Source organism: Stegodyphus dumicola, chromosome X2 (assembly GCF_044657685.1).
Source record: "Stegodyphus dumicola isolate Sdum_Otavi_A_Nest chromosome X2, ASM4465768v1".
NCBI lineage: Eukaryota > Metazoa > Arthropoda > Arachnida > Araneae > Eresidae > Stegodyphus > Stegodyphus dumicola.
This window is the reverse complement of record NC_140781.1, coordinates 65720132-65744518: the sequence shown is the minus strand read 5'-3', so window position 1 is coordinate 65744518 and position 24387 is coordinate 65720132. Positions and strand designations below refer to the sequence as shown.

Sequence of the window (24387 nt, the reverse complement as noted above, 5' to 3'; positions counted from 1 at the left end):
ATTTCTCTGTAATGAACAAGGTATACAAAATCACAGGCTACAGACATGACATAAATTAAGAGAAATTTTTTATTTTGGATACAGCTCCCATAAAATAATTAATGGCACGGACGGTTTATGATTATGATTTATGACTCAAATTGCTTTTGAATTCTTATTTGACATAGGCAAAGCTCTACCAGTTAAACGATGGTTAATGATTCGAAACTTATCTCACTCTGTATCTGACACATCTAAACTGCTTTTTTGTTGGTTTTCTGCAAAGAAATTAAAAAGGTTGAATAAAATCAAAAATGGGTATTTTATAAATGGAAAGCATACAAGAACAAAAAGCAAAATATTTTTGATAATCCATAGATTATTTCCTAAAAACTGATTTTGACTGGCTGACTAACCATTTATCTGTCTTTAAAATTAATTACATATCATAACTTATGCAAATAAAATAAACTGCTTACTTTGGGGAAAGAATTTTTCCCTCTCTCTCTCACAAAAATCTTGTAACAGAGTATATCTATGTCGCTTTTTAGGCCTGCGAAATCGCATTCTGAAAATAATAAACATTAAACCAGATGAACAAGAAAATCTCATTGATAGGTAACACATGATTACACAAAATATGAATAAAATAATGTAAAGAAAATTTTAACTTACAAACAGTTGATTTCATTTACATTAGTTCATATACACAACAATAGCTTAACTCTAAAATTCTTCATCAGACAACTAGACCTGTCCATCCCTTGTTGGAGATTACCCTTGCTCTTTTGCATTTAAGGAAATTTTTTAAAATTTTACTTTCAATTCACTGGGGAACAGCAATTTCGTTGTCAGTTGTTTTCTGAAAATTCTGGTCTCTGAATACAGAAAAATAACCTCAGCTTTTATCTTTCATGTCAACTTTTTAAGCTATAGGAGAACCTCTCTATGTCTCAAAACTCATACAAAATATGCATATAGGAAAATAATGGGAAAACTTACCAAATATACTATTTGCAAAGAATAATTTTACTCATATAATTAGTAAAGTCTTTTTATTTTAAAAAACGGTAAACATATACATTAAAGTAAAATTTTTTGCTTATGGCTTTTGTCTGGAGTGTTTAATCCGTGGACATTGTCTCTTAGTGCTCCATTAGTCAGCCATTATATGCACATCACATTTATCTTAGTACCCATCCTCCATAATCTTCAAATCTTGCTGGAATTGCTAATCCTGCTCATCACTAACTGCACCAAGATTTTTTATGAAGTTGTCAAGATCACTATGTAAAAAATGTAATTCGATGCTCATTTTGCAACCAAACATTGAGTTTTTCCTTAGCATGGATGCTTGGGCATGACGGGTTGTGCAGCGAATTGAAGATCTGACCGTGAAATTTATGCACAATATAAGGTCTGGTCCACTTATGTCACAGAATATTTGTAAAGCAGGGATGAGTTTAAGAGGTTGCAACTTCAGTGAACAATTGAGCCCCGTTCACATGCAACGCTCTTTCACGCAGCTACCGTTTGTATTAGGGAGAAACGGGGATATGAAACAGTTTCGCCCTCAGGACCGGTTCAGATGCACATCATCTTCCATCCCTTAACCCATAAGCCAATGCGAGCAATGATGTCACACATGCAAAAAGAACAAACGGATTTCAAACAGCTGTTTACATGATTCAGAAGTCAAACAACAAAAATAGCGTTAATTCAAAAATTGAACGCTGATTTTTGTTGTTTGACTTCTGAATCAGTATTTATTCGGCGCGTTATTGTGTCTTAATCTGTTTACATCTTTTTTGATATTGTTTACTATTGCTATAGAACGGCATCGGAGCGCCATTAACTCTTTAATTAATGAAAATACACCTAAATTAATTTAAAATGCAATTTATGTACAAGATCAAACGGTTAAAAGAAGAAAAATCATTTATGCTACTGAAAGGTTTTAAATAAAATGTTTTGTGGCTGTTAAAATTTCAAACTTTGCTTTTTGAAAAAACAAATATAACGAAAGAAGCTGAGCTTATTGCAAATAGAGGGGCCACAGAAACCAAATTTGGGGTAAAAATTAATTAATAAATAAATAAAATAAATAAAGACAAAAATTTTTTGATGACTTACATAAGGATAACAGGCTTGAAAATTGCAAAATACCTTTTAAAGTAACAGTTTTTTTACACTGTTGTCGATATTTTAAATACTCAATTAAAATACAGAATGACTGGACTGACAAAAATTGCAATGACGCTTTCCTTTTTGGAACCTAAAGCTCTGTCATCATTTACAAATATGAATAATATTAATAATGTCTCAAAAATACAGAAAACATCTAAAGCAAATTTTACTAATGCACTGGAAGTATAACTGCTATTATTTATAAATACTTTCAGAACAAAAATCCAAAATTTGATATCCATTAAGGATTTAGCAAAATTAACAATGGTAAAATATTATGACATATCACAAGCAGATATTTGGAAGTGTGGAATTCATTGATATTGTATTTATCATTACCTGTAACTACAGCCACAAGTAAGAGATCATTTTTAAAACTGAAATTAATAAAAACATATTTGAGAAACACTATGGCACAAGATTTATTGTCAAACCTATCACTATTGAGTGTTGAAGCTGAGAAAATGGATGACTAGGTATTGATAAAAATAATTTTTCAGAAATGAAGGTTAAGAGCTACAAATTTTAATAAAGAAGGACTTTTGTCTTAATGATGAATTTTGGCCTCCTGTGTTATAATTACACTTAATTATGAACAAACATTAGAGAAGAAGAGCAGTATGGAGTGAGAAAAATTAAAATCAAATGGAAAAAAAATTATCATACATATTTTTTTTACAAAAATCATGTATTTCAGTAGTTTAATGTGCCAAAAAATATTTTTAAAATAAAATAATTACCATACACATTTTCTACAAAAATTGTACGTTCACAGTTTTCTTTATGAAATTTATGATAAATATGTTTATATTTAACAAATGTATCATTTACCTTATAAAGGTTCTTATTTGTATATTATTGCATATGTCATGTTCGTAAGCTGAGTAAATCACAGAGCACTATATATTAGTGTAATCTCTTTTTTGTTCGTTTACCTATTATGTTGTCTCCAATTTATAAAATAACCAGTTATTTATTAGTTTGTTAAATTAAGCAAAAAAATGTAGATTAGCACAGATTTTATATAAAAACTCAAAATATATTTGTATGTAAAATCTACTGGATTTTATTTAAAAATCTCTGCAAATCTAATCTTTTTTCCTTTTCTTAATGATATATCAACATGTTCCTTTTTTATGTAGACTTATTGATTTGTTATCAGTATGTATCTCAGTGAAAGAAGAGAAAAATCTGTCTCTAACACTCACATGCATGTAAACAAAAAATCTTAAATAAACTGATTAAAATCATCTGATGTCAAAAGTACATCCAGACTAAAGTAATACCATTTCACAATTGGTGAAGGGAAAATATTTTTCTTTTTATTCTTTCTTTATGTTATGTACCTAACTAGGTCCCTAAGAACATGCTTTTATTTTTTAACAGTTACTCCAGATCTGAATAAATCATCATCAAAACATTGGCTCCTAGAATACTTGATTTAAAAAAATTTTTTTTTTCTTTTTTTTAAGCACAAATTTATTGAGAGGGCCCAGGGAAATGTTTTGCACACGAGCCCAAGAGTTCTACTTACGACTCTAGTTGCAAAGGGCTGGTGAGCAGTGGATACTGAGACAGAACCTGAGAGAAGTTGGGGACCTGAGGAAGGATAGCTAATTTTGATGGTATTTGGTTAGTGAATCAGAATCAGAAATTGTACAGTAATGAATCAGAAATTGTACAATGAGAAATCAACAATGTATTTTTGTCAACTATGCTATAGTTTCAGGCAACAATAAACAAAGTAGAGTACTTTAGAAAGTCAATGCCGATGACTAGTTACTTCATATCAGCCATTATGAAATTCCAAATGAAAAGACATCTTAAACTGAAAATTGAGGGCGAAGCACTTGTTACAGAAGGCAGATATTTGCCTACCATTTGCAGAATACAAATCTAGTTTATCCAACTTTGTCAAGTGAGGTGCATATCCTTTAGAGAGGACTCAAATGCTGACAGCAATATGTTTAAGAAACTGCAACTTAGATTTGGGGTTGGCCAAGAGGATGTGATTAATATGGTGATTGTTAGCACAGCCAGCAGGCAAACACCACTCTAGTTTTCCACTTGTTTATATATGCAAGGCGATTACATTTTCTTGTTTAGTCTCTGGACTCCAGAAACTATTATGATGTCTCTGAACCAATGCCTTTAGCTCATTAATCTGTTTGGTTAAGTTGTCAACTTTTTGTTCCACTAGTATCTGATATGCTAACATTGTTTAGGGTAGAGATGTGGATAACTCATATACACACTAATGGACAAAATTAAGAGATGGAAAACATTTTTCCTTATTTCTCCTAAAATACAACACAAAATTTGGACACCTGGTTGCCATGTCACTGTAGTGCTGGTATCATTGAAGTGAGTTTACACATTCCTATGGGCATCACTATGACAGCAGGAGGTAGTAAAGTCCACATCTAGCTGCTCAGCTCATTCCACTCTGCAACACAGTAGTGATTTTCATTATCTTTCTTGAATAACCTTATTGTTTTTTGATGTTTTTTAGGTGAAATGAGTACACATCAACATTTAGACGAAGGTATGAGATACAGAATCGTGGGTAGGTTTGAGGCAGGGCAGTTCCATGCTCAGGTTACATGAAAACTGGATGTAACAACAAGTGTCATCTCTAATTTGCATGAATCAGTTGAAAAACAGCAGGTCAGTATCCAGAAGACCAAGGCATTGTTGCTCGAGTGCCACAACGACCGATTATGACCGATATTTGGTACTTTCAGCCAAGCGCAAGAAGATGTCTACAGCCACACAACTGTCTTGTGACCTCGCTATTGCCATAAGAAACATCAGTTTCAAGGAAGACAGTTGCCAGAAGGCTCCCTGAAACTGGAACTGTATGCCACAAGCCCACTATTTGCATCCCACTTACTCACTCCCACAAAAAAGAGCATTTACAATGGTGCATACAATACTAACACTGGACACAGCTGTTCTCTTTACACAGGAGTCCAGATTCAGTCTACAACCTGATTCTTAGCAATTATTGATGTGGAGGAGTCCTGGAACCTAATATCATCCCAGCAACATTACAGAAAGGGATCAATATGGTGGTCTGAGCAGGGATTATGCAAGACACCCGCACACTGCTCCATGTGTTTGACACTGGTCCGTGAATGCCCAGAGGTACAGGCAGGAAGTTCTAGAGCCCTATGTGTGACTTTCCAGGGGCACTGTTGGCCTTGAGTTCATTTTTATGGACAACAATGTATGACTACACAAAGCTCATCTGGTTGATGACTATCTAGAAAGTGAAGACATTCATGAATAGATTGACCAACCAAATCTCCTGACCTTAATCATATTGAACATGCTTGTGATGTTCATGAAAGCACTGCTGCATTATGCAAACCTCCACTCAGAATCAATAAGGAGTTAAAAACTGCTCTAGTGGAGGAGTGGGTGCATCTTCCACAGGCACTCCTGAACTCTCCTGTTAACAGCATGGCTACTCACTGCGCATGCTGTCTGTGTGTCAGAGGCGACCACATACAAATACCAGTCACATTTTCACAGCCATCTTTCAGCCTCAAGTTTGGACCACAATGAACTCTTATGGAGTTATGTCACAATGGCCATAACTCATGCTAATGAATGACATTTTATTGTTGTTTTATACATATTATTGTCATAGAATAAAATGTATTCATACCTAATTTTATTTATTTCTATCCAATATTTTTTCAGATACTTGGGAAAAAGTGTTCCATTTCTTAATTTTGTCCAAGAGTGTATTTGATCTGCCATGACGCATTTGCAAGGTCTTCGTTTACAGCCACCAAAATTGTTTGTGTATTAGTTGGGAGTCTATTAAACCAGAGTGCTTTAATAAAGGATCTTCCACATTGTCACCAACTAGTGCACACATGTGTATGAGAAGCCAAAAGGGGCACTGGTCGCCAATATCAAGACCCTGAAGTAATTTTTCAATTTTAGTAGCTACATTCACAGAGTGGATTTAAATGAGGCTATCACGTTTATTTGTATCTGGGTGGACTGAGTACCACATCAGACATAGTTAAATGCTTCAGAGTCAACTGCCACTACTAAAAAATTATATTTTGTGAGATCATCCTTTATATCAGCAAGAGCAAATTTTGATTCCAGCTGTATTTTCTTCCAAAATAGTGGTCTTCACAGCAAATGCGCGAAATTTGTTTGGATGTACTGTCTTGCAAGAGAGGCATGGTAATGGAGTCGATTCAATGTGTAACACAGAAAATTCTGAGAATGGGAAAATAGCACAAGAATAAAATATTAAAGTAAAATAATAGCTTACATAAATGTCACCATATAATACTAACAATTTGATCGGTGATAAGAAAATGTGACAAATAAAAGAGCAAAATCAGCATAATGTTATCATTAAAAACATGAATGATTTGCATAAAATGAAAATAATGCAAGAAAAATAATTTACCGTATATTCCGGCATATAATGCACATCTATAATTTCAAACTATATTTTTGAGTTTTTAGGTATATTCACCGTATAATGCGCACCCTTTGCTTTACGAAGACACCTGAAAAATACATATGCGATGCTGTTATCTTTTGAAGTCATTCATTTGAAGATTTTTCTCAGGATTTCTAACAATGGTATACTGAACTGGCAGGCGATAAGGGAAACAATATATGTGTGGGGGATATGCTTGAGGGAGTAAATTCTCCAAAGAAGGTTCATTGTATTCAACGTAATTGTGCCCAGGAATGTTATTCTAGTGCTTCAATAAAAGGGGGGGCAATATTTGAGGTAAAATGCACTTCTAACCTGAATTAATTAGCAGTTAGATGTTTTCTCTTTCTGTAGTCATATGAAGCCATGATTTTGAAGTGAACATCCAAGGCAAGGAAGAAAAAGGAAGCCAATGCATCATGCCAGTTCAAAAAATAGTGGGTAATAAAAACATGGAATGAAATTAATACAGTACAAAGTCCATAATTCAGACTTGTCGGGACTTTATCCGGATTAGGGGTTCCAGGGTCGACGATTCTGGATTATAGATCATCAATTTAAATCTGGTAGGATGGCATGCTGAAATTATACAATTAAAAAATAGGAAACCGTAATTTATGAAATAAATAGCAATTATTTCATGAAGAAATGAACTTAAACACTGAATGCACATATTCGACAGGTTGGTCAACCAAATTAAAAAATATCCATGTTATAAGACAATTAAAAATGTCAGGTGAAAAAGCTTCAGCTGATACTGAAGCTACTGAACAATTTGCGGATGAATTCATTGAACTCATTACTAGTGAACAATTATCTCCAGAACAAATTTAGGGTATCAAAATTAAAAAAAAAAAAAAAAAAAAAGCTTAATATTTATTTGTTTACTTTATTAAACATTTCTTTCAACGTCAGTTGTTTAAGTTGCTTCATTTTTTGTGCTAATACTTTCTCTTTAATTCTATAAACAGACATAATTTCTTGTTCAGTTACAAAGTTCCACTGTTCCAGTCCGTCAATTGCTGTGTCGAGAATACCAACTAACTTGTCAATCTAATTTTTTTTGTTTTCAATAACGTCTCTGACACTTTCTTCACTATTGGAAGTGGTATTTTCTGGATCTAGCACCGTACTACAGATTTCACCGTCCATTAATTGATTGATGATTGGGGCATTATCGTCACAATGAAAAACTTCTGTTATATCATCTTCATTTATTATCGCTTCTCCACATTTCTTTACAAAATCCAATAACTGGAAAATTTCACCTTTAGTCTGCATGTCCGAAAAGCTTCAAATTTGCAGCTATCATCTTCATCGTCCTCACCATGAAATATGGTAGCTGGCCATAAATTTTGACAAGCATTTTTTAACGTGTCTGGAGACACATCCTCCCACGATCTTGCGATGCTCCACACAGCACATTTAAGCTAAAAAACTTCAAAAAGTCTTGAATAGTCTTGCCATTGTTCAAGAAATTTTACACAGATTTAAAAAATGCTACTTTATACTTGCATTTCAGTGCATGCACTATTCACATATTCATAGCCTGAATAATAGACAGACAATTTGGAGGGAAGAACAATATGGATACATTATCTTTCACTAAAACTTTAAGTGAAGTATGCGCCGAACATTTGTCAACAATCAGAACTATTTTTGAATCATCATGTAAACCAACCAAATTCAAATGTCGCCGAGCCTCAGGTATAAAATGATTTTCAAACCAATCATTCATCAATGCTTGCTTCATCTATGCTCTTTTATTTGCGCGATATATAATGGGGAAAATCATTACTCCTTTAAATGTTCGAGCTCGTGCTTTTTTTCCGATTACGAAAAGTTTGCACTTGTGCATTCCTGCAGCATTTGTGCACGCTAAAATTGTTAGTCTCGCTGTGGAATCTTTGACACCAGTTGGAGCCTTTTCTGTAGAGGTTGCCAAGGTATTTTGCAGTACATATTGCCAGAAAAGACCAGTTTTATCAGCGTTGTAAATTTGTTCTGGAGATAATTGTTCACTAGTAATGAGTTCAATGAATTCATCCGCAAATTGTTCAGTAGCTTCAGTATCAGCTGAAGCTTTTTCACCTGACATTTTTAATTGTCTTATAACATGGATATTTTTTAATTTGGTTGACCAACCTGTCGAATATGTGCATTCAGTGTTTAAGTTCATTTCTTCATGAAATAATTTGGCTTGAGCCATTAGCATTGGACCCGTCAATGGCATGCACTCGCTGCGAAGCTGTCTGACCCATTCAAACATCACTTTGTCATGATCACCACTTTTAGCATAATGGACCCTTTTTCTGTTGTTCATTGAAAGTGGGGTGTCGGAATCCACAAAATATTTTAAAAATTCCCCTTTTCTTTTTGCTTATGTTGTATACAGTTGACTTTCCAATGTTATACTCCTCGCATAATTTTGAGACGAATATGCCTTTATCCATTTTTTTGCAGCAATTCCACTTTTTGTTTGATGGACATCGAAACATATTTTCGCTTTGTAGATCCTTTGGCAGCTCCAGAATTGGAAACTCTTTTTGACATAATTGAAAGTTCAAGCTTAATTTTTATAAAAATGCTCTAACAGTCCGCAAAAAATAATAAGCCGTATCCAATTAACTGAAATGCCTTAGAATTAGTAAAGATAATTTTAGCCTAGCTTATACTGCCCGTTATACATTAAGCATACAAAAAAAAAAAGTTTGTGGCTTTGAGGTCCAGATTATAAATATTCCGGATAATGGACGTCCGGATTACGGACTTTGTACTGTATTAAGCCATTAAAATGAGGTATATCTAACAATCCAGATGAAACAGAGGATGATTATTTATTTATAGATCAGAATTGGGGTATCGGGGATTTATAGATCAGAAGTGATACTGAAGATGAAAGAGAATTTGATAATGTGCATGAAGATAGAATGGAGGACTAATATGACTTTTATGTTATCAGAAAATAAAACTTTTCATGCTATCAGATAAGGAAATTTTTAACTTCATAAGGAATGCCATTTCTTTTAAATGGCATTTAGGTACATGTAGAAATGTAATTTTTGTATGCTCATCTTTTCCCTATTTATAAATCTCACTTCTATATCAGAGACATAATGCACAAGCGTAAATTTTGATCCTATATTTTGTATTAAAAGTGAACGTTACACACCGGAATTTATCGTATTTAAAACTCAAGCGATGTTCAAGTGTAATGAAAATTCAATTACAAATATTATTTACAGTCCTATGGTATTAAAAAGAGAAAGTTCTCACCTATTTCATATGAAGGGGTGGTGTTAACAATGTTTTATTTAAGCCCACGCCAAATCTGGTGCTATTTGCCATTCATAAGATTTGAAGCTGAGTGAGCATATATTGTTCAATTTGTATGCTGTGTTTTACTATTTGTGTGTTGTGCTGTCAATAAATGTGGTTTTGTGTTAACAGTGTCTGCCACCTACTTTTTCCCCTGGTTCTACGTAATATTTATGGTGTTAGAATTGGGGTATCCGGGATATCAGGGTAATATCTGAGGATAATGCAGAAGGTTTTGTGGTGAAAAGCTGTTGTGAAGGTAGGCATTGAAAAGGGAAACTGCAAGGTGAAGGCGGTGGATTTTTGGGGGTGAGCTGGTTAGTTCCAATTTGTCAATGATGTATTGATTTATTGGATGTTGTAGAATGACTTATTGGGTGTTGTAGAAATACTTGAATAGTTAGGAAGATGACAGGATTTGAAGTAGTTTGAAGAGTAGGTTTGCATTTGTAATAATAAGGGCTAGAATATTGTTGTATGTATTTAAGTTGTTTGTTTAATGTATGTGTTTGTTGTATATAGAATTAGAAGTGTTATTTTGAATATAGTAGCATTGTACCTAATAAAATAAGTAAAAATAGAAGGGTTAGACAGGTAAAAAGTTAGGTGTAAATAAGTTAGAACTGCTACTATAAAGTTATTAAACAATGTTGGAGAAATGTTTAAGGATCTAAATTGTGTTGATTTATGTACCCCAATGAAAAATTGCAGTTAATTATCGAAAAAGAAAGCGCGCTAAATGATTTAAACTTAGGTATCGAGGCTTTGTTGCCCGTTACAGAAACAGAAAATGATGTAGCTACTTCCATAGATTATTCAGGAAAGCTTTCAATTTGATGTATAGAATTAGAAATTAAATTGAGAGTTTGAAGGGTCCTGAAATGTCTGACACTTCACATTCCCCACTTATTGTAAATGGAAGCAGAATAGTAAAATTTTCTAAACTACATATTAAGCAATTTCACGGGGATCCGTCATTGTGGTTAGAATTCTTTGGTCAGTTTGAGTTGGATATCGATAAAAATTCTACTCTTTCTAAAATAAATAAATTCAACTATCTCAAATCATATGTAAGTGGTCAAGCTGTGAGTTTGACTCCTGGGTTAGCGAGTACGAGAAGAAATTATGAGGTAGCGCTTAATATACTTACAAATAGGTTTGGTAATACCTTCATTCAAAATCACATGAATAATTTATTGAAAATTCCTGCTGTTCATAATTCACAAGACATAGTTAATTTGAGAAAATTTTTTGATAACATCGAAGGCCAAATTAGAAACTTGGAATGTTTAGGTATAAAAACTGATACATTTGGTAATCTGCTAATGCCGATAATTTCTGACAGAATGCCAAAAGATCTTATCTTGGAATTTAATAGAAAATGGCCAAGTGGCTTCACTTTCCAGGATATACTTAAGTTTTTAGAGGGTGGAATTCACTAGGGAAAGAACATATTTAGTTTGAACAAAACTCGATTCACCTAAAATTAAAACAGAGGCTTATAACAACGAAGCTAGAAATAATTTTAGAAAATCTAATTATAATAAAAGATACATTGATCATGTGAGAGTAACCGGAAGTTATGCTACCACTATTAAAAAGAATTCTGTATTTTGCAATAGCCCAGATAACAATTTTTGTGAATTTAAAACAGCAGAAGATAGGAAAAATAAATTGAAAGCTGAAAATGGGTGCTTTAAATGTTTTTCTAAAAACCATTTAAGCCATATTTGTAGATTAAAATTTGAATGTAAGTATTGTAAAAGTAAATTCCATAATTATTTGTTGTGTAATGGAAATGATCCAAAAAGCAAAGTCCAGTTAATGCAATTGTAAGCGAGTCAGAAAATGCAGTCATTATGCAGTGTAATTCGACAGTATCAAAATACGTTACAGTTAAAAGTCGTTAATTCGGACACCCATAATTCGGAATGATCTATAATTCAGACCTCAAAACTAAAAACTTTCTGCGCATGCGCCGCGCTGAGACACGCGCATAGGCATTTACGCGTGCGCATAAGACCTTTTACGACTGCGCATATGAGTGTGCGCAAGTGCAGAATACGTTTTCGCGTGCGCGTTTTATGTATAATGGACGTATAAGCTAAAATGATCTAATTATCTATTTCAGTTAATGTTGATGATTGCGTTGTTCCTTAATTTTCGAATTGGATCCGGCTTATTATTTTTTGCAGATTGTAAGAGCAATTTTATAAAAGTAAGCTTAAACTTTCGATTATATCAAATAGAATTTTCGATATATATTTGTTAATATGTAAAGGATCTAAAGCAAAAGTATGTTTTGAAATCCGAAATCTGTTTATCAATTTCACGCTGCTCGGCGGGGGGAAAGCGGCGTGGCGGGCGCGTAATGAATTGGAAGTTGATCTGTCAGCACTATCCTTATCTTCAGGGCAGATGTTTTTATTTTATTTGGCTTATAATTGAAGATCAGATGTTTTTATTTTATTTGGCTTATAATTCCTTACCAAATGTAGTATTTCATCTCGATATGCTCCGTCTTTGATATGATTTAAAACAAGTTCCTCGTCATTATAATTCGCTTCCGATAGCGAAGAAAATTAACAGAGGTTATTGAAAACAAAAAAATTTCGATTGACAAATTAGTCGGTGTTCTTGACACAGCAATTATAGGACTTGAACAGCGGAACTTTGTAACTGAACAAGAAATTATGTCTGTTTAATAGAATTAAAGAGAAAGTATTATCACCTGAAACGAAGCAAAACTTAAACAACTTACATTGAAAGAAATGTTTATTTAAGTAAACAAATAAATATTAAGCTTTTTCTTTTTGCAAATTTTGATACCCTTTAGATCATAATTGTTCTTTATTTCATAAATTACGGTTTCATATTTTTAATTTTAGAATTTCTGCATGCCATCTTACAAGATTTAAATTGATGATCTATAATCCGGAAAAATCGATAATCCGGAATCGCCGAAGTCCCGACGAGTTCGGATTAATGACTTTTGACTGTATATTGTTGTTGGCATGCTCAGTTATCGAGAGTTCAGTAAATCATTAAAATATTTCAATATAAGTTGTTTATTCTGTATGCTGTGTTTCCAGTATTCTGTGTTTTACTATTTGTGTGTTGTGCCATCCACAAATACGGTTTTGTGTTAATATCTGTGTCTGCCGTCCAACTTTTCCCCCAGTTCTACATAACAGGTAGGCATAACAGCACATAATCCCAGTAGCAATCTATGCTGTAAGTCATTACTGTAGGACAGTCTTGGTTTGATCTCAGATATGAAACAGACATAAGAATAATGTAGTACTAGACAAGAACACTATTAAATTTCACCATGTAAAAAAGAAAAAAAAAAATACTCCATTGAGAACATAATGATATATAATCCTCGAGTAGATACTCTTCAGCAGGACCATGCTGTTGTAATTTTCACAGGGTCACCCTTTGTAGAACACTGGATTAGCACATGCATCAAAGCTATCCATTAATTAATGCCAGCCACAAAGTTAACAATTAAACATTCACAATTAATAGCAATTAACAACAGTAAATACATTAACGAAAAGATCCGGTAGGAGTACAATATGTTAAGAGATGTAGCTACAGTCAGTCTGTTTTATGCTTTAGCAGCATTCAAAAAAGAATATCCTCTAAATCTAGAATTCATCTCTGAGACTGCAGATGAAAATCAAGTTGTGGCATGTTCAGCTATCTGATGTGTACAAAGGGAAAAATTCCCCACAAATTCAATGAACATAAATTCGGATCAGTTTTAATGAAAAGAAATGATTTAAAATTCAATAAAAATCAAATATTAGAAGAATTTTTTTATGATGAACAAACTAATAATAGTGAAAACAATTCAGGAATAACTGTAAACAGAGATTAGAAAAAAGATGATATATAACACAAATCAGGAATCTGAGGAAACTTTACCATCAAACCCAGATGATGAACATGAAAAAATAGCTCATTGGAAATGCCTACATAAAAGTCCTCCTCAAGTAATTGAAGAACCTGTAAATGATAGTCATGAAAATTCTGTACAGAAGGGATGAGCGAGAGTGACACACCAGAAAAATTAAAAGATTATGTAGCATACAATACAAAGGAAGAATTTAAGACTAGGTAAAGCTGTGGAATCTGCTGAAAGTCAATTTTGACTACACACAATGATTTAAGAACTCAGTTCAATGGAGGCTAATGAAATTTGGGAATTAGTTGAATGACCCATTGATAGGAAAGTTATTACGAAGCATTGTATATTTACTAAAAAGGAGAAAAAGGGTAATTTAGAAACAATTTAGAAAGTAAAGCTTGTAGCACGCAGATTTAAGAAAAGAAAAGGAATTGATTATGACGATGGATTCAGCACCAGGAATGATACTTACAACCTTAAAAATACTTTTATTGATTGCAGTTTACAAAACTAAAAAAATAAGATTTTTTGATGCAAAAAGTGCATATTTAAATGGATATGACAATTTACTTGGAACAACCATCTGGATTTATCTTGAATCCCAGTAAAGTATATTTTGCGAAAAAAGCATACATGGATTACCACAACTGGAAAAATGCTAACATGAAGAATTATGTAAAGTTCTTAGGAAAACGAACTGAACAAGATTAAAGCCAGATCAATGCATTTATATTTATAAAGATAAGCTCAACTATCTTATCAGAGCAGAATAATGTGGATGACTTAATGATTATTGGCAACACTGAAATTGTAAAATAGATAACTTCAGTTCTCAGCTTTCAAAATCATTTACCTTAAGAGAAGTCACTAAACTACACACATTTTTAGGAACATACATCAGGAAAGAATCTGGAAAACTTACTTTCAGTTAAGAAATAATGTAACTAAAACCTATATCGGATGAAAATCTTGATGATGTAGTGTTTTCTCCACCAGTATCAAAAACAAAATATGAAGTAGCATTAGGTTCATTAATGCACTTAGCAGCAGGCACAAGACCAGACTTAGCTTTTACAATGAGTAATTTGTCAAGATAAAATAAATATCCCAAATGAAACCTCTGGAAAGCAGTGAAGAGAATATTTAGATATATTAAAGGAACACATAATGTATGTTTAAAATATACTTCAGACAATGGAAAATTAAATGCTACTTTAGATGCAAGTCGGTGTACCACTGGAGATGAAAAATAATGTGGAGGTTATTTTATTAAATTAGGTATAAATTTCATAAACTGGAAACAAAACAAACAATAGTTGCTCTGTCTACAGTGAAAGCTTAAATTTTGGCATTCTGCAAATGTGCAGGTCAAATTAAATGGTACATCTATTTACTTGAATTGGAACAAGATGATCTAATTGACAAACCAACTGAAATTAAAACTGACTGTCATACATTAACAGATGCATAAATAACTGAAAACAAGTAGTAGTTCAAGGCACATTAACTGAAAATATTTCTCTGTAAAAAAAAAAAAAAGATATGAAATGAATCAAATAATTCTTCAGTTTTAGTGTTCTACAAATCAAGAATCGGACATTATAAGAAACTATCCACACAGTGTAAAATTGAAAGACAAACTTTTAAAGCATGGACATAATTAAAATTAAGTCTTTTAACACAAATAAGCAGGGAACTGGTAGCATTTGTTTATAAAAGTACAATTTTAAGTCTTAATATTTGGCAACATTAATGTTTTTCTTGATTATAAAAAGTCGAATTAATGTATCTGGCTTCAGTAAAGAATGTTCTGGTTTTGGACAACATGGTAATTCTTGCTGTGATAAAATGTTCTTTAATAAAGATTTTTTTTTATTCATTAATTTTTCAATGTTCCTTTTTGAAGTAGATGTTGCTTAGAAAATATAGCCTTTAGAAATTCATGAACAACTGTGTACATCTGCGCACTATTTAGCCCTAAAAATGCATGCACCCAGTGACACTGACATTCTCCAGATTTGTACCTTTGTGACTACATTCTTTTCCTAAACCTAAAATTTCCCTTCAAAGGAAAGACTTCTCCCAATACTGAAAGATTTAAGTAGTTATGACATATCTTTGAGCCTTTAAAAAACAAAAACAAACACAAAAAAACATAATCTACTTGCATTAACACGGGAGTTCATATTTTGAGCAATACCCATTACTGCTGTCTGAATGAGTTGAAGTTCTGCATTAGCAACTTCAACCCAGAAAATCAGCCTTGTTCAGAAAGACCTTCAGTGATAAAACCTGAAGCACCTTGTGGAAGGGCTACAATGCTTAACTGCATGCGAGTTTACAAAGACCTTGGTTTACATAAATACTGCAATAATTTAACATCAGCATGGAGCTGACAAGATAAAAAAGCCTCTACAATTAGTCATATGATCATTCTGAATATGGCGGATGTGCAAAAATCAGAGCTTATGTCCTATCTTATAAGTGCTTGGCTTAATTTCACTATCACAGAGGATAAGAATTAATAAATCTACATGAACAACAAAAAATAGGTACAGAACTAGGAAAAGAAGAATGAACTGCTGCAGTGAATGAAAGGGCTCTAAAGATAAACTGCGTGTGTGATGGGATTCATGAAAGATAATCCATTATTAGCTTTTTTAATGAACCATCACTGTTAATTTGCACTATCAGAATTACAGCATCTGACCAATATACTTCGTACCACAGATTCTCTGCATGATGCTATCCAGTTTCTGTATGTCACAAGAACAAATAGAGATTCAGAGACCTACTGAAATTACTAAGCTGGGCTGGGAAGTTTTGCCTCATACGCTGTACAGCCAAAGTACAATATTTTTTATTACTGAAAGGCACCTTCAACAACCAAGCTTTGACCAGTGAAGAAAACTGAGTAAGTGGCTGACAGATTTCTTGACTTCTAAGCTGGGTCAAATCTATGGGGACTGGATCCAATATTTGCCTGTGAATTGGTAGAACATAATCAAGGCAAGATGATATAGAGTTCTGGTTTTGCGCAAAATATTCATAACATTGCTTCTATACTGACCAGCCTTTTCCAACAGCCCAATATATGATGAAGATATAATTATATCAAAAATACTAAATGCCATAAATAATGTTTTAGTGGACATGAATTTCTAGAATTTCGTCAATAGCTATGGTAATGATCACAAGCAAAAGTATCCAGATCTAAAGTATTTACATTCTTTTGAAAACATTTTACATTTATTTAGTTGAAATGTATCATATAGTGATTATTTAGTTTCCGACAACATGATGAACTATGAAATAAATGTTATTTTGAAGCTGAAATATTATTGTATAACATGAATTCTGAATTTTACAACATATATGTGATGTTGTAGTATAGAGGTTTGCAGTCACAATATATTTCTACAAGTTCCAATGAGTATTTAGTCATGGTGGAAGTGGCAATAGGTGAGACGCACAATGCAGACAGAGCAAAAGATGTAATCTCTTAGAAGAACCATAAAATCCTTTGATAAGCATAACACATCTTTATTACTTGATAATTACGTCATTCCAACATTATACCGAGTAGCAGTGCATAATGGGCGCGATCTGTTCCCAAAATATTCACTCCCATTTTTAAAACAATAGAGAAAGAAAGCAAAGTGAGATAAATGGTTTCTTCAAGCAGCAATAGGTGTGGAAAAAGTGATACATCATAGATTGTACATTCTGACTTTATTACAGGTACACAGAGGGGAGTAGCTAGAGATTCCAGGGCCCGGGAACAACTGAAGAATTTGCGCCCCTTTCCTGTGCATGAAGAATGGAAAACATTTCATTAAAACATTTTGTAGCATCAGTTTGGCACCCCCTGGATGCTGCGCCCAGAAATAGATGTCCCCCCTTTGCCGCACCCTAGCTACGTCACTGGGTACACAACTACTGAAAGAGTTTTAACCAGTACACTGAAAATTAATACCATATAAAACATTTACTTGGTTTAAAGATAAAAGATGTACATCTGTGCATCATCGCACAGAGGTGGAAAAGGATGATGAAAGTTCATACTTTAAAAGCATAAATCGACGAACGATGCGTTAAGTTGTGGAGGCAGGCAAAGGAGGAGCAGTTCATGACTGTTCAGTGACCAAGTTAAAAGGAAATCACAGAAAATGACTAATTAAACAATTTTTCATTAAAATATAGTCCAAGGCAACGAGGAAAAGTACTAAAAGTCTTGTACACATGAATTTATGATTATGAAAAACATGAACTTGCAGGTATGACTTGATGATGACCATTGTGATTAAAGCTTAGTCAAGAATACATAAGTCCAAGATAGTAAGTAAGGAGATAAGTACATAAACGAAGTCCATAATCTTTGCCAAATCAAATTCAAAAATCATAAGATGAATAAAATAATATAAGTTCATAATTAGAAATGGAATATGTACAGTAAGCTGTCTACAAGTTCCACTGAGTATTAAGTTGGTAAATGAGGATGAGTAAGGTGAGATGAGTAGTTGAGAGAGCTTTTTAAAGATGCTTTAGTTGAATTGTAGCAAAACTAGAATTCCGAGTCAAGATTTGAAAAATAATCAAAGGCTGCAATTCCGATTTTGATTTTATCCAGAATGGATTTTGCAGTTTTAAATTTTACGAAAAATTCTTTGGCTTTTTGCATGTGGATTTTTATTCAGGCGGAAAAGGATATATCTTTTTCTGGTTTTTGCTTTTTCTTGAACCACGCTGAAGAGGTGTCTGGGATGTTTTATTCGTTTGTATTAGGTAAGGATGGAAATTCTGATTCTGCAAGCTGGAAATTATTGCTTTTGGTGTTTTCCAAAGCTTCTTTTTTTAGTTTTAACTGCTTCTTTGGCTTTAAAGATATTTTTAGGGTGTTTAACGCAACCCTCATATGAAGAAACGTGGTCTCCACCACAAAGGGCACAAGCGGCAGGCTTTTGATCTTCTTTTTTCCGAGTACAGGTATATGTTTCATGATGCTTCGCACATTTCAAGCATCACACTGTGCAGTGACAAAATTCCCATGTGAGCCCATATCTTTGACACTTATGGCACTGCATGGGCCTAGATTTGTATTTGTATGTGGCCCTGAATACATTTAAACCACCAAGTTTTTAGATTTTGTAGAGTTTTGTTACCTTCTAAAGAACTTTTGCATCCAACTTGGAAAAGTGGCAATTTAGCTGTCTTTCCTTTTCTTATGGTAGTGAGTTGACATACTTTTAACACTCAGATTTCCTTTTGAATTAGCTCCTGTTTGATGACTTCAGCATCTGTGTTTTTGGGCAACATTTTGATAACAGTTTCGATAGGCTTTTCACTGTTAAGCTTGAAACTAAGGAAAGGTATTCCATGCATTTGAAGTATTTTGTGACAAAGCTATAATGATATATTTCATAAACTCTAATTGTTAGAGTTTCACTTTTCATATTAGCTCTGTAACTGGTAATGTTGCTACTTTCAATGTTTCCCAATTTGCAACACATCAACACAATTGGGGGAACATCAACTTTAGGTTGGTAAGGGATGTTTTCTGTACTTTTTCATCCATGTGATCATCTTGGTTCAATTCAGAAAATTTATTTGATTGGGATGCTTCACTTTGCTCATTGTTAGGGAGAGGTCTTTTGATTGTGTTGCATGGGGAAATAAATCCTTTGCTGTCCGTAATAGTGCATTTTTTGCTATTTTTAGAGGTTGATGGTTCAACTTCATTAGTACAAGGTAACCAAAAAAATTCTTGCTGTTTTGGACAGTCAGAAAGAAAAAGTCATAAAACAGATAATAATTGCAACCAATCCTCAAAGTAATCACTATCAGCATCCAGTGCATTTTGCCAACAAGCGGTTAGCTGTGTGATGCCCTCGCGGTAAAACTCAGGAGTCTTGGTCACAAAGAAGTCCGTGAGGGGCTTTTCGAGGTCTGGCTGGTTGTTGAAAGATTTCCCATAAAGATGGTTGTCCAGGAAATGGAAAAGGTGGTAGTCTGTTGGCACAAGGTCTGCAGAGTACAGTGGATGGGGTAGTGTCTCCCAGCCCAGTCGCTGGATGGTGTCCCTAGCCACATGCGGTCTTGCATTGTCATGGAGGAGAAGTACACCTTTACGATTGACCAATGCTCTTTGTGCATCAGTGCCTGACGCACACATTCCAACTGCAACGATTACAGGCCTGCCGTGATGGTTTGGCCCACTAGCTCATAGTACACCACTTGGAGACTAGTCCACCAGATACAGAACATGATCTTGCGTGGGTGGAGAGAAGGTCTTGTAGTGTGAAGCATAGGGTCCTGTGGTGACAACCAATGTCTGGAACGTCTGGGTATGTCCTACTGGATCCACTTTTCATTGCTGGTGAGTACTTGATTAAACATGGATGTACTGTGGTGCCGAGTATGCAATGACAAATAGGCAGTGACACGCTGTTCAAGATGCAACACCAAACTATACCCTATGTTGTTCATTACATTAAAATAAGCTGCCTCAGTTGGGCTGGGCTTGTTATCTGTATGAATGACTGTAATATAATAAATGAAAATTTTTCGGCTAGACCACGTAAGACAAACAGAAGAAGAACATCTAGAATTTGCTGGATAGATGCTGTACAGGAGGATTGTTAGTCTTTAAAACAAAGAATTGGAGGAGTTTGGCTGCTAGTAGAGGTGACTGCAAATGCCTAGTTCAGAAGGCCTTGGCACACCCTGTGCTATTGCATCATGGGTGATGATGACACCAGATTGGTTATTATTACAGTACAAAGTCTGTAATCCAAACTCATCGGGACTTTGGCAATTCCGAATTAGGTTTTTTCCAGATTATAGATCATCAATTTAAATCTGGTAAGATGGCATGCAGAAATTATTCAATTAAAAATATGAAATCATAATTTATGAAAAAAAGAGCAATTATGATCTAAAGGGTATCAAATTTTACAAAAAAAAAAGCTTCATATTTATTTGTTTACTTTATTAAACATTTCTTTCAACACGCGTATGCGTAAAGCATACATTACGTGCATGCATAATGTATGCACATTCTTTATGTGCATGCGTAAAGTTTGTGGCTTTACGCACATGCATAATGTATGTGCATTCTTTATGCGCATGCGTAAAGTTTGTGGCTTTGAGGTCTGGATAATGGATTCTGGTCTGTATTACAGACTTTGTAATGTATTACTTTTTTGGAGTAAATTTAAAACACTATTTATAGTAAAAAATTAAAAGAACTGATTTTTGTTAAATAATTGCCTACATTAATTTAATGTTTTTGAATTAGACAGCTATATATTGAATGGCAGTTTCTCCGGTATGACTTTCAGCATGAACAATATGATTAACCACTTGCATTACGACTAAACTTCATGGTTGCGGTGCCATGCGCTACAATATAACAAACAGTAAAGTGTCTCATTTACACCGCTCCACATCGGCGAGTGCAATCCAGAGCTGTAACTCGAGAAATAAACAATCTCATTGTTAGGCGGTGTGTGCACCACGTTATTTTCACTTTTACGCGCGGTTTGAGGAAAACGCATCTTGACGTGTGTGGCACGTCTTTTTAGCGCAAGTGAAGTGGTTAAGTTTGACCTTGTGTTAACAAGATGAAATAAAATCGCATTTTAAAGCTATAATAATGAATTGGTGTTAAGCATAATCCTACTAAGGAAATGAATTATTACTAAAATATGAACTATTTGCACATATCTGAACAGTAGCTCAAGTTGTTCCGTATTTTTCAGCTAGTACAATACTATTCTACTCTGTAATAATACACATCTATTACATTTAATGGCCTTTTGGGAGGGGGAGGCCCTATTCAACTTTAGGACTTACTGTTAGTCTCATACTTATATTGCATTTTTTTAAACAAAGGTACTATTTTAAAGAAATAAATATTTTGTTTTTTAAATCTTCCATTTCTAACCTTAAATTTTCACCAATTTATAAAAGATAATAGGGCATTTAAAGAATTAGACAGTTAATTATGTGTCTTTATTACATAAAATAACACGGGAAAGCGTGCAGGTTAGTTTCAGTTACAACGATATACAAAAGGGCAAATTAAAAGGAACAGATAATCTTCACCTTAAAATGATAACTAATATTCCTATTAGGATCTTGAATAAAAATTATTATATAAATACTGATTCAATTTTGCCATATTCTAATAATAACATTTTTCTTAAGTGCCCTTCAAAATTTTTCATAATATTTAAAAACATGTTTCATTTTACAAATGTTATTTCCCAATGCATTAAAAATTTAATCATCAACAGGGGGTGCTATATGCTTGTTTCTCAGTGTTGAAATGTTGCATGATTTGTTGAGTTATAAAACAGCTTAACAAGAATTCAAAATTTTAATATTAATCAAAATTCAAGACTAAGAAAATATATGATGAATGCTTTTTTTTTAATACATACCTTGTGCAGCAACAAGCAATACCCCAAACTATTCCAGCCAAAGCCAGAACAATAATAAATGATATAATAATGACATACAGAATACTCCAGTCTAGAATAAGGAGAAAATATGAAAATTATTATGTGAAAGAAATGCGGGGTAATTTTTCAAGATTATAATACATGACTGCTACAATATACCGTTGTTGCAATATAATTACACTACATATTACATCTAACATTTTATACACCATCAGATACATTTGAAATTTCAGGTTAGTTACGGTTAGCTTCATGGATACACTGAGTGTTTTGAAAAGATTACATGATTAGACACTGTGGACCCTCTCATGGTGACAGTTTCCATAGATATCACCTCTGGAGGCAATCAGTATTGCAAGGATACAACAGCAGAACTAATTTTATGTGAAAAATAGTTAATCATTTCTGAATCACGAATTTTATCTTTCCTCAATAAAAATTTAAGTACAGTACAAAGTCTGTAATCTGGACCATATTTCAAATTTTAAAAAATGAATAAATGGTATTAAAATTCCATCAAATTTGTGATTGGCATGTGCTAAGGTTAACTTTGTTTTTATGAGTATTATTTCATATTCTACTCTATAAATATAAAATATGTGACACTGGCCAATGTTTTGCACAGTTTAAAAATATTTCCCGCAGTGTGAAGTGTTGCCAATTTTTATATACAAAAGTGTGTCTATAGGATATAACATGCAATAACCATTTGAATTTAAGTTTGCTTCATTATATGAAAAATTTACATATTTAAGTATTTAAGCATTTTGTCTAATTTTTTATTTTAATTAGATTAATCAGGACTTTCTGCTTACATGTAAAAAAACTTATAATATATTTAAAGATTCAATATATAAATAGCAAGGTCATTCTATTCAAAAACTTCTACTTCTAAGTGTAGCTGCCATTAACATAAGTATGCCGGCAGCAAGTTTGTTGAGTGTTGATTCTCATCCTACGAAGTGTTTTTTTTTTTTTTTTTTTTTTTTTTTGCAGTGGAAAACATGATTAATTTCCTTTGAGGTTAAAAAAATGCCATTTTCAAAATAACAAAACCTTTTAAAAGATAAAGGGCACTTCTTTCACTGCTTAAAGGCTGGCTGGTCACTGTGCAAACAAATGCAGGAGTTCCATTAAATGAGCAATATAATACATGAATCACAGTACAAATTATGTGTTTAGAAGTAAACGTTAAGAAGCCTGTGCTAAGTAGCAATGAAAGAGAAACTAGCAAGGAAGAAAGTTCTGCAAATCTTGCTTAAGTTAGTAACTTACCACAAGCACTTCTGCCGAATCTGAAAGTAAAATTAGTTAGAAATAATTGTACACTTTGTGTTCCAGCTTTATATGTGATAGTATTTGTTTATAAAGCATAATTTTAAGTTTTAATATTTTGGCAACATTGATATTAAATTGTAAAAAGAATGAGTTAAAAATGTATCTGGAAGAGAGAGTTTTTTATTATTATGGTTTGGTAGAATGTGGTAAGATTTCTTATATCTGATTTTCTTTAATAAAGTTTTCTTTTTGTATATTGCCATAATGTATTTTTGTTAGAAGTGGATAATTCTTTTGAGAATGTTATATATATGCCAATCTTAAATAACCAACATTTGGTAGCAGAGCGTGGTTGCCCCCTCTGTTAATAAACTTTCAGATAGAACATTGATATTGTTTAGGCTTAACAAAATAGCCAATTTCTCTAAGAGATAAATTAGACTTGTATTATAATTAGTGAATATAAATTAGAAAATATGGCATATAATATGATAAATTTGAGTCATATAGAAAAATTAAGTGCCGATAATTATCTTATTTGGGCCAACAGAGTTGAAAGTGAATTAAGAAGTTTAAAGATATGGAGAAGTGTGATAGAAGCTGATGAACCACCAAAACCATATAAAAAGGATTATGTTAATTTCGAAAATGAAATAAAAACTTGGGAAATATGGGATGATAATAACGTCATAGCAAGAAATATAATGAATCAAAATATGACAGCTCCACAAGCGCTAAAATATGCGAATGAAAAGAACGCAAAGAAG

General features: G+C 33.2%; 1 protein-coding gene across 3 annotated transcripts in view; it reads right to left on the bottom strand.

The window, feature by feature from the left end:
• Nucleotides 1-24387, bottom strand: part of LOC118187912 (dyslexia-associated protein KIAA0319-like protein) — a 268310-nt gene that overhangs the window by 8626 nt on the left and 235297 nt on the right. For 2 of the 3 annotated variants that reach the window (XM_085809395.1, XM_085809397.1), the window contains 2 exons: nucleotides 22322-22412; nucleotides 459-547 (listed from right to left, as the gene is read on the bottom strand). In XM_085809395.1, coding sequence (XP_085665521.1) covers nucleotides 459-547; nucleotides 22322-22412 — 180 coding nt within the window. Of the gene's footprint in view, nucleotides 1-179; nucleotides 258-458; nucleotides 548-22321; nucleotides 22413-24387 lie in introns of all 3 variants that reach the window. The other variant, XM_085809396.1, reaches the window with a different exon arrangement.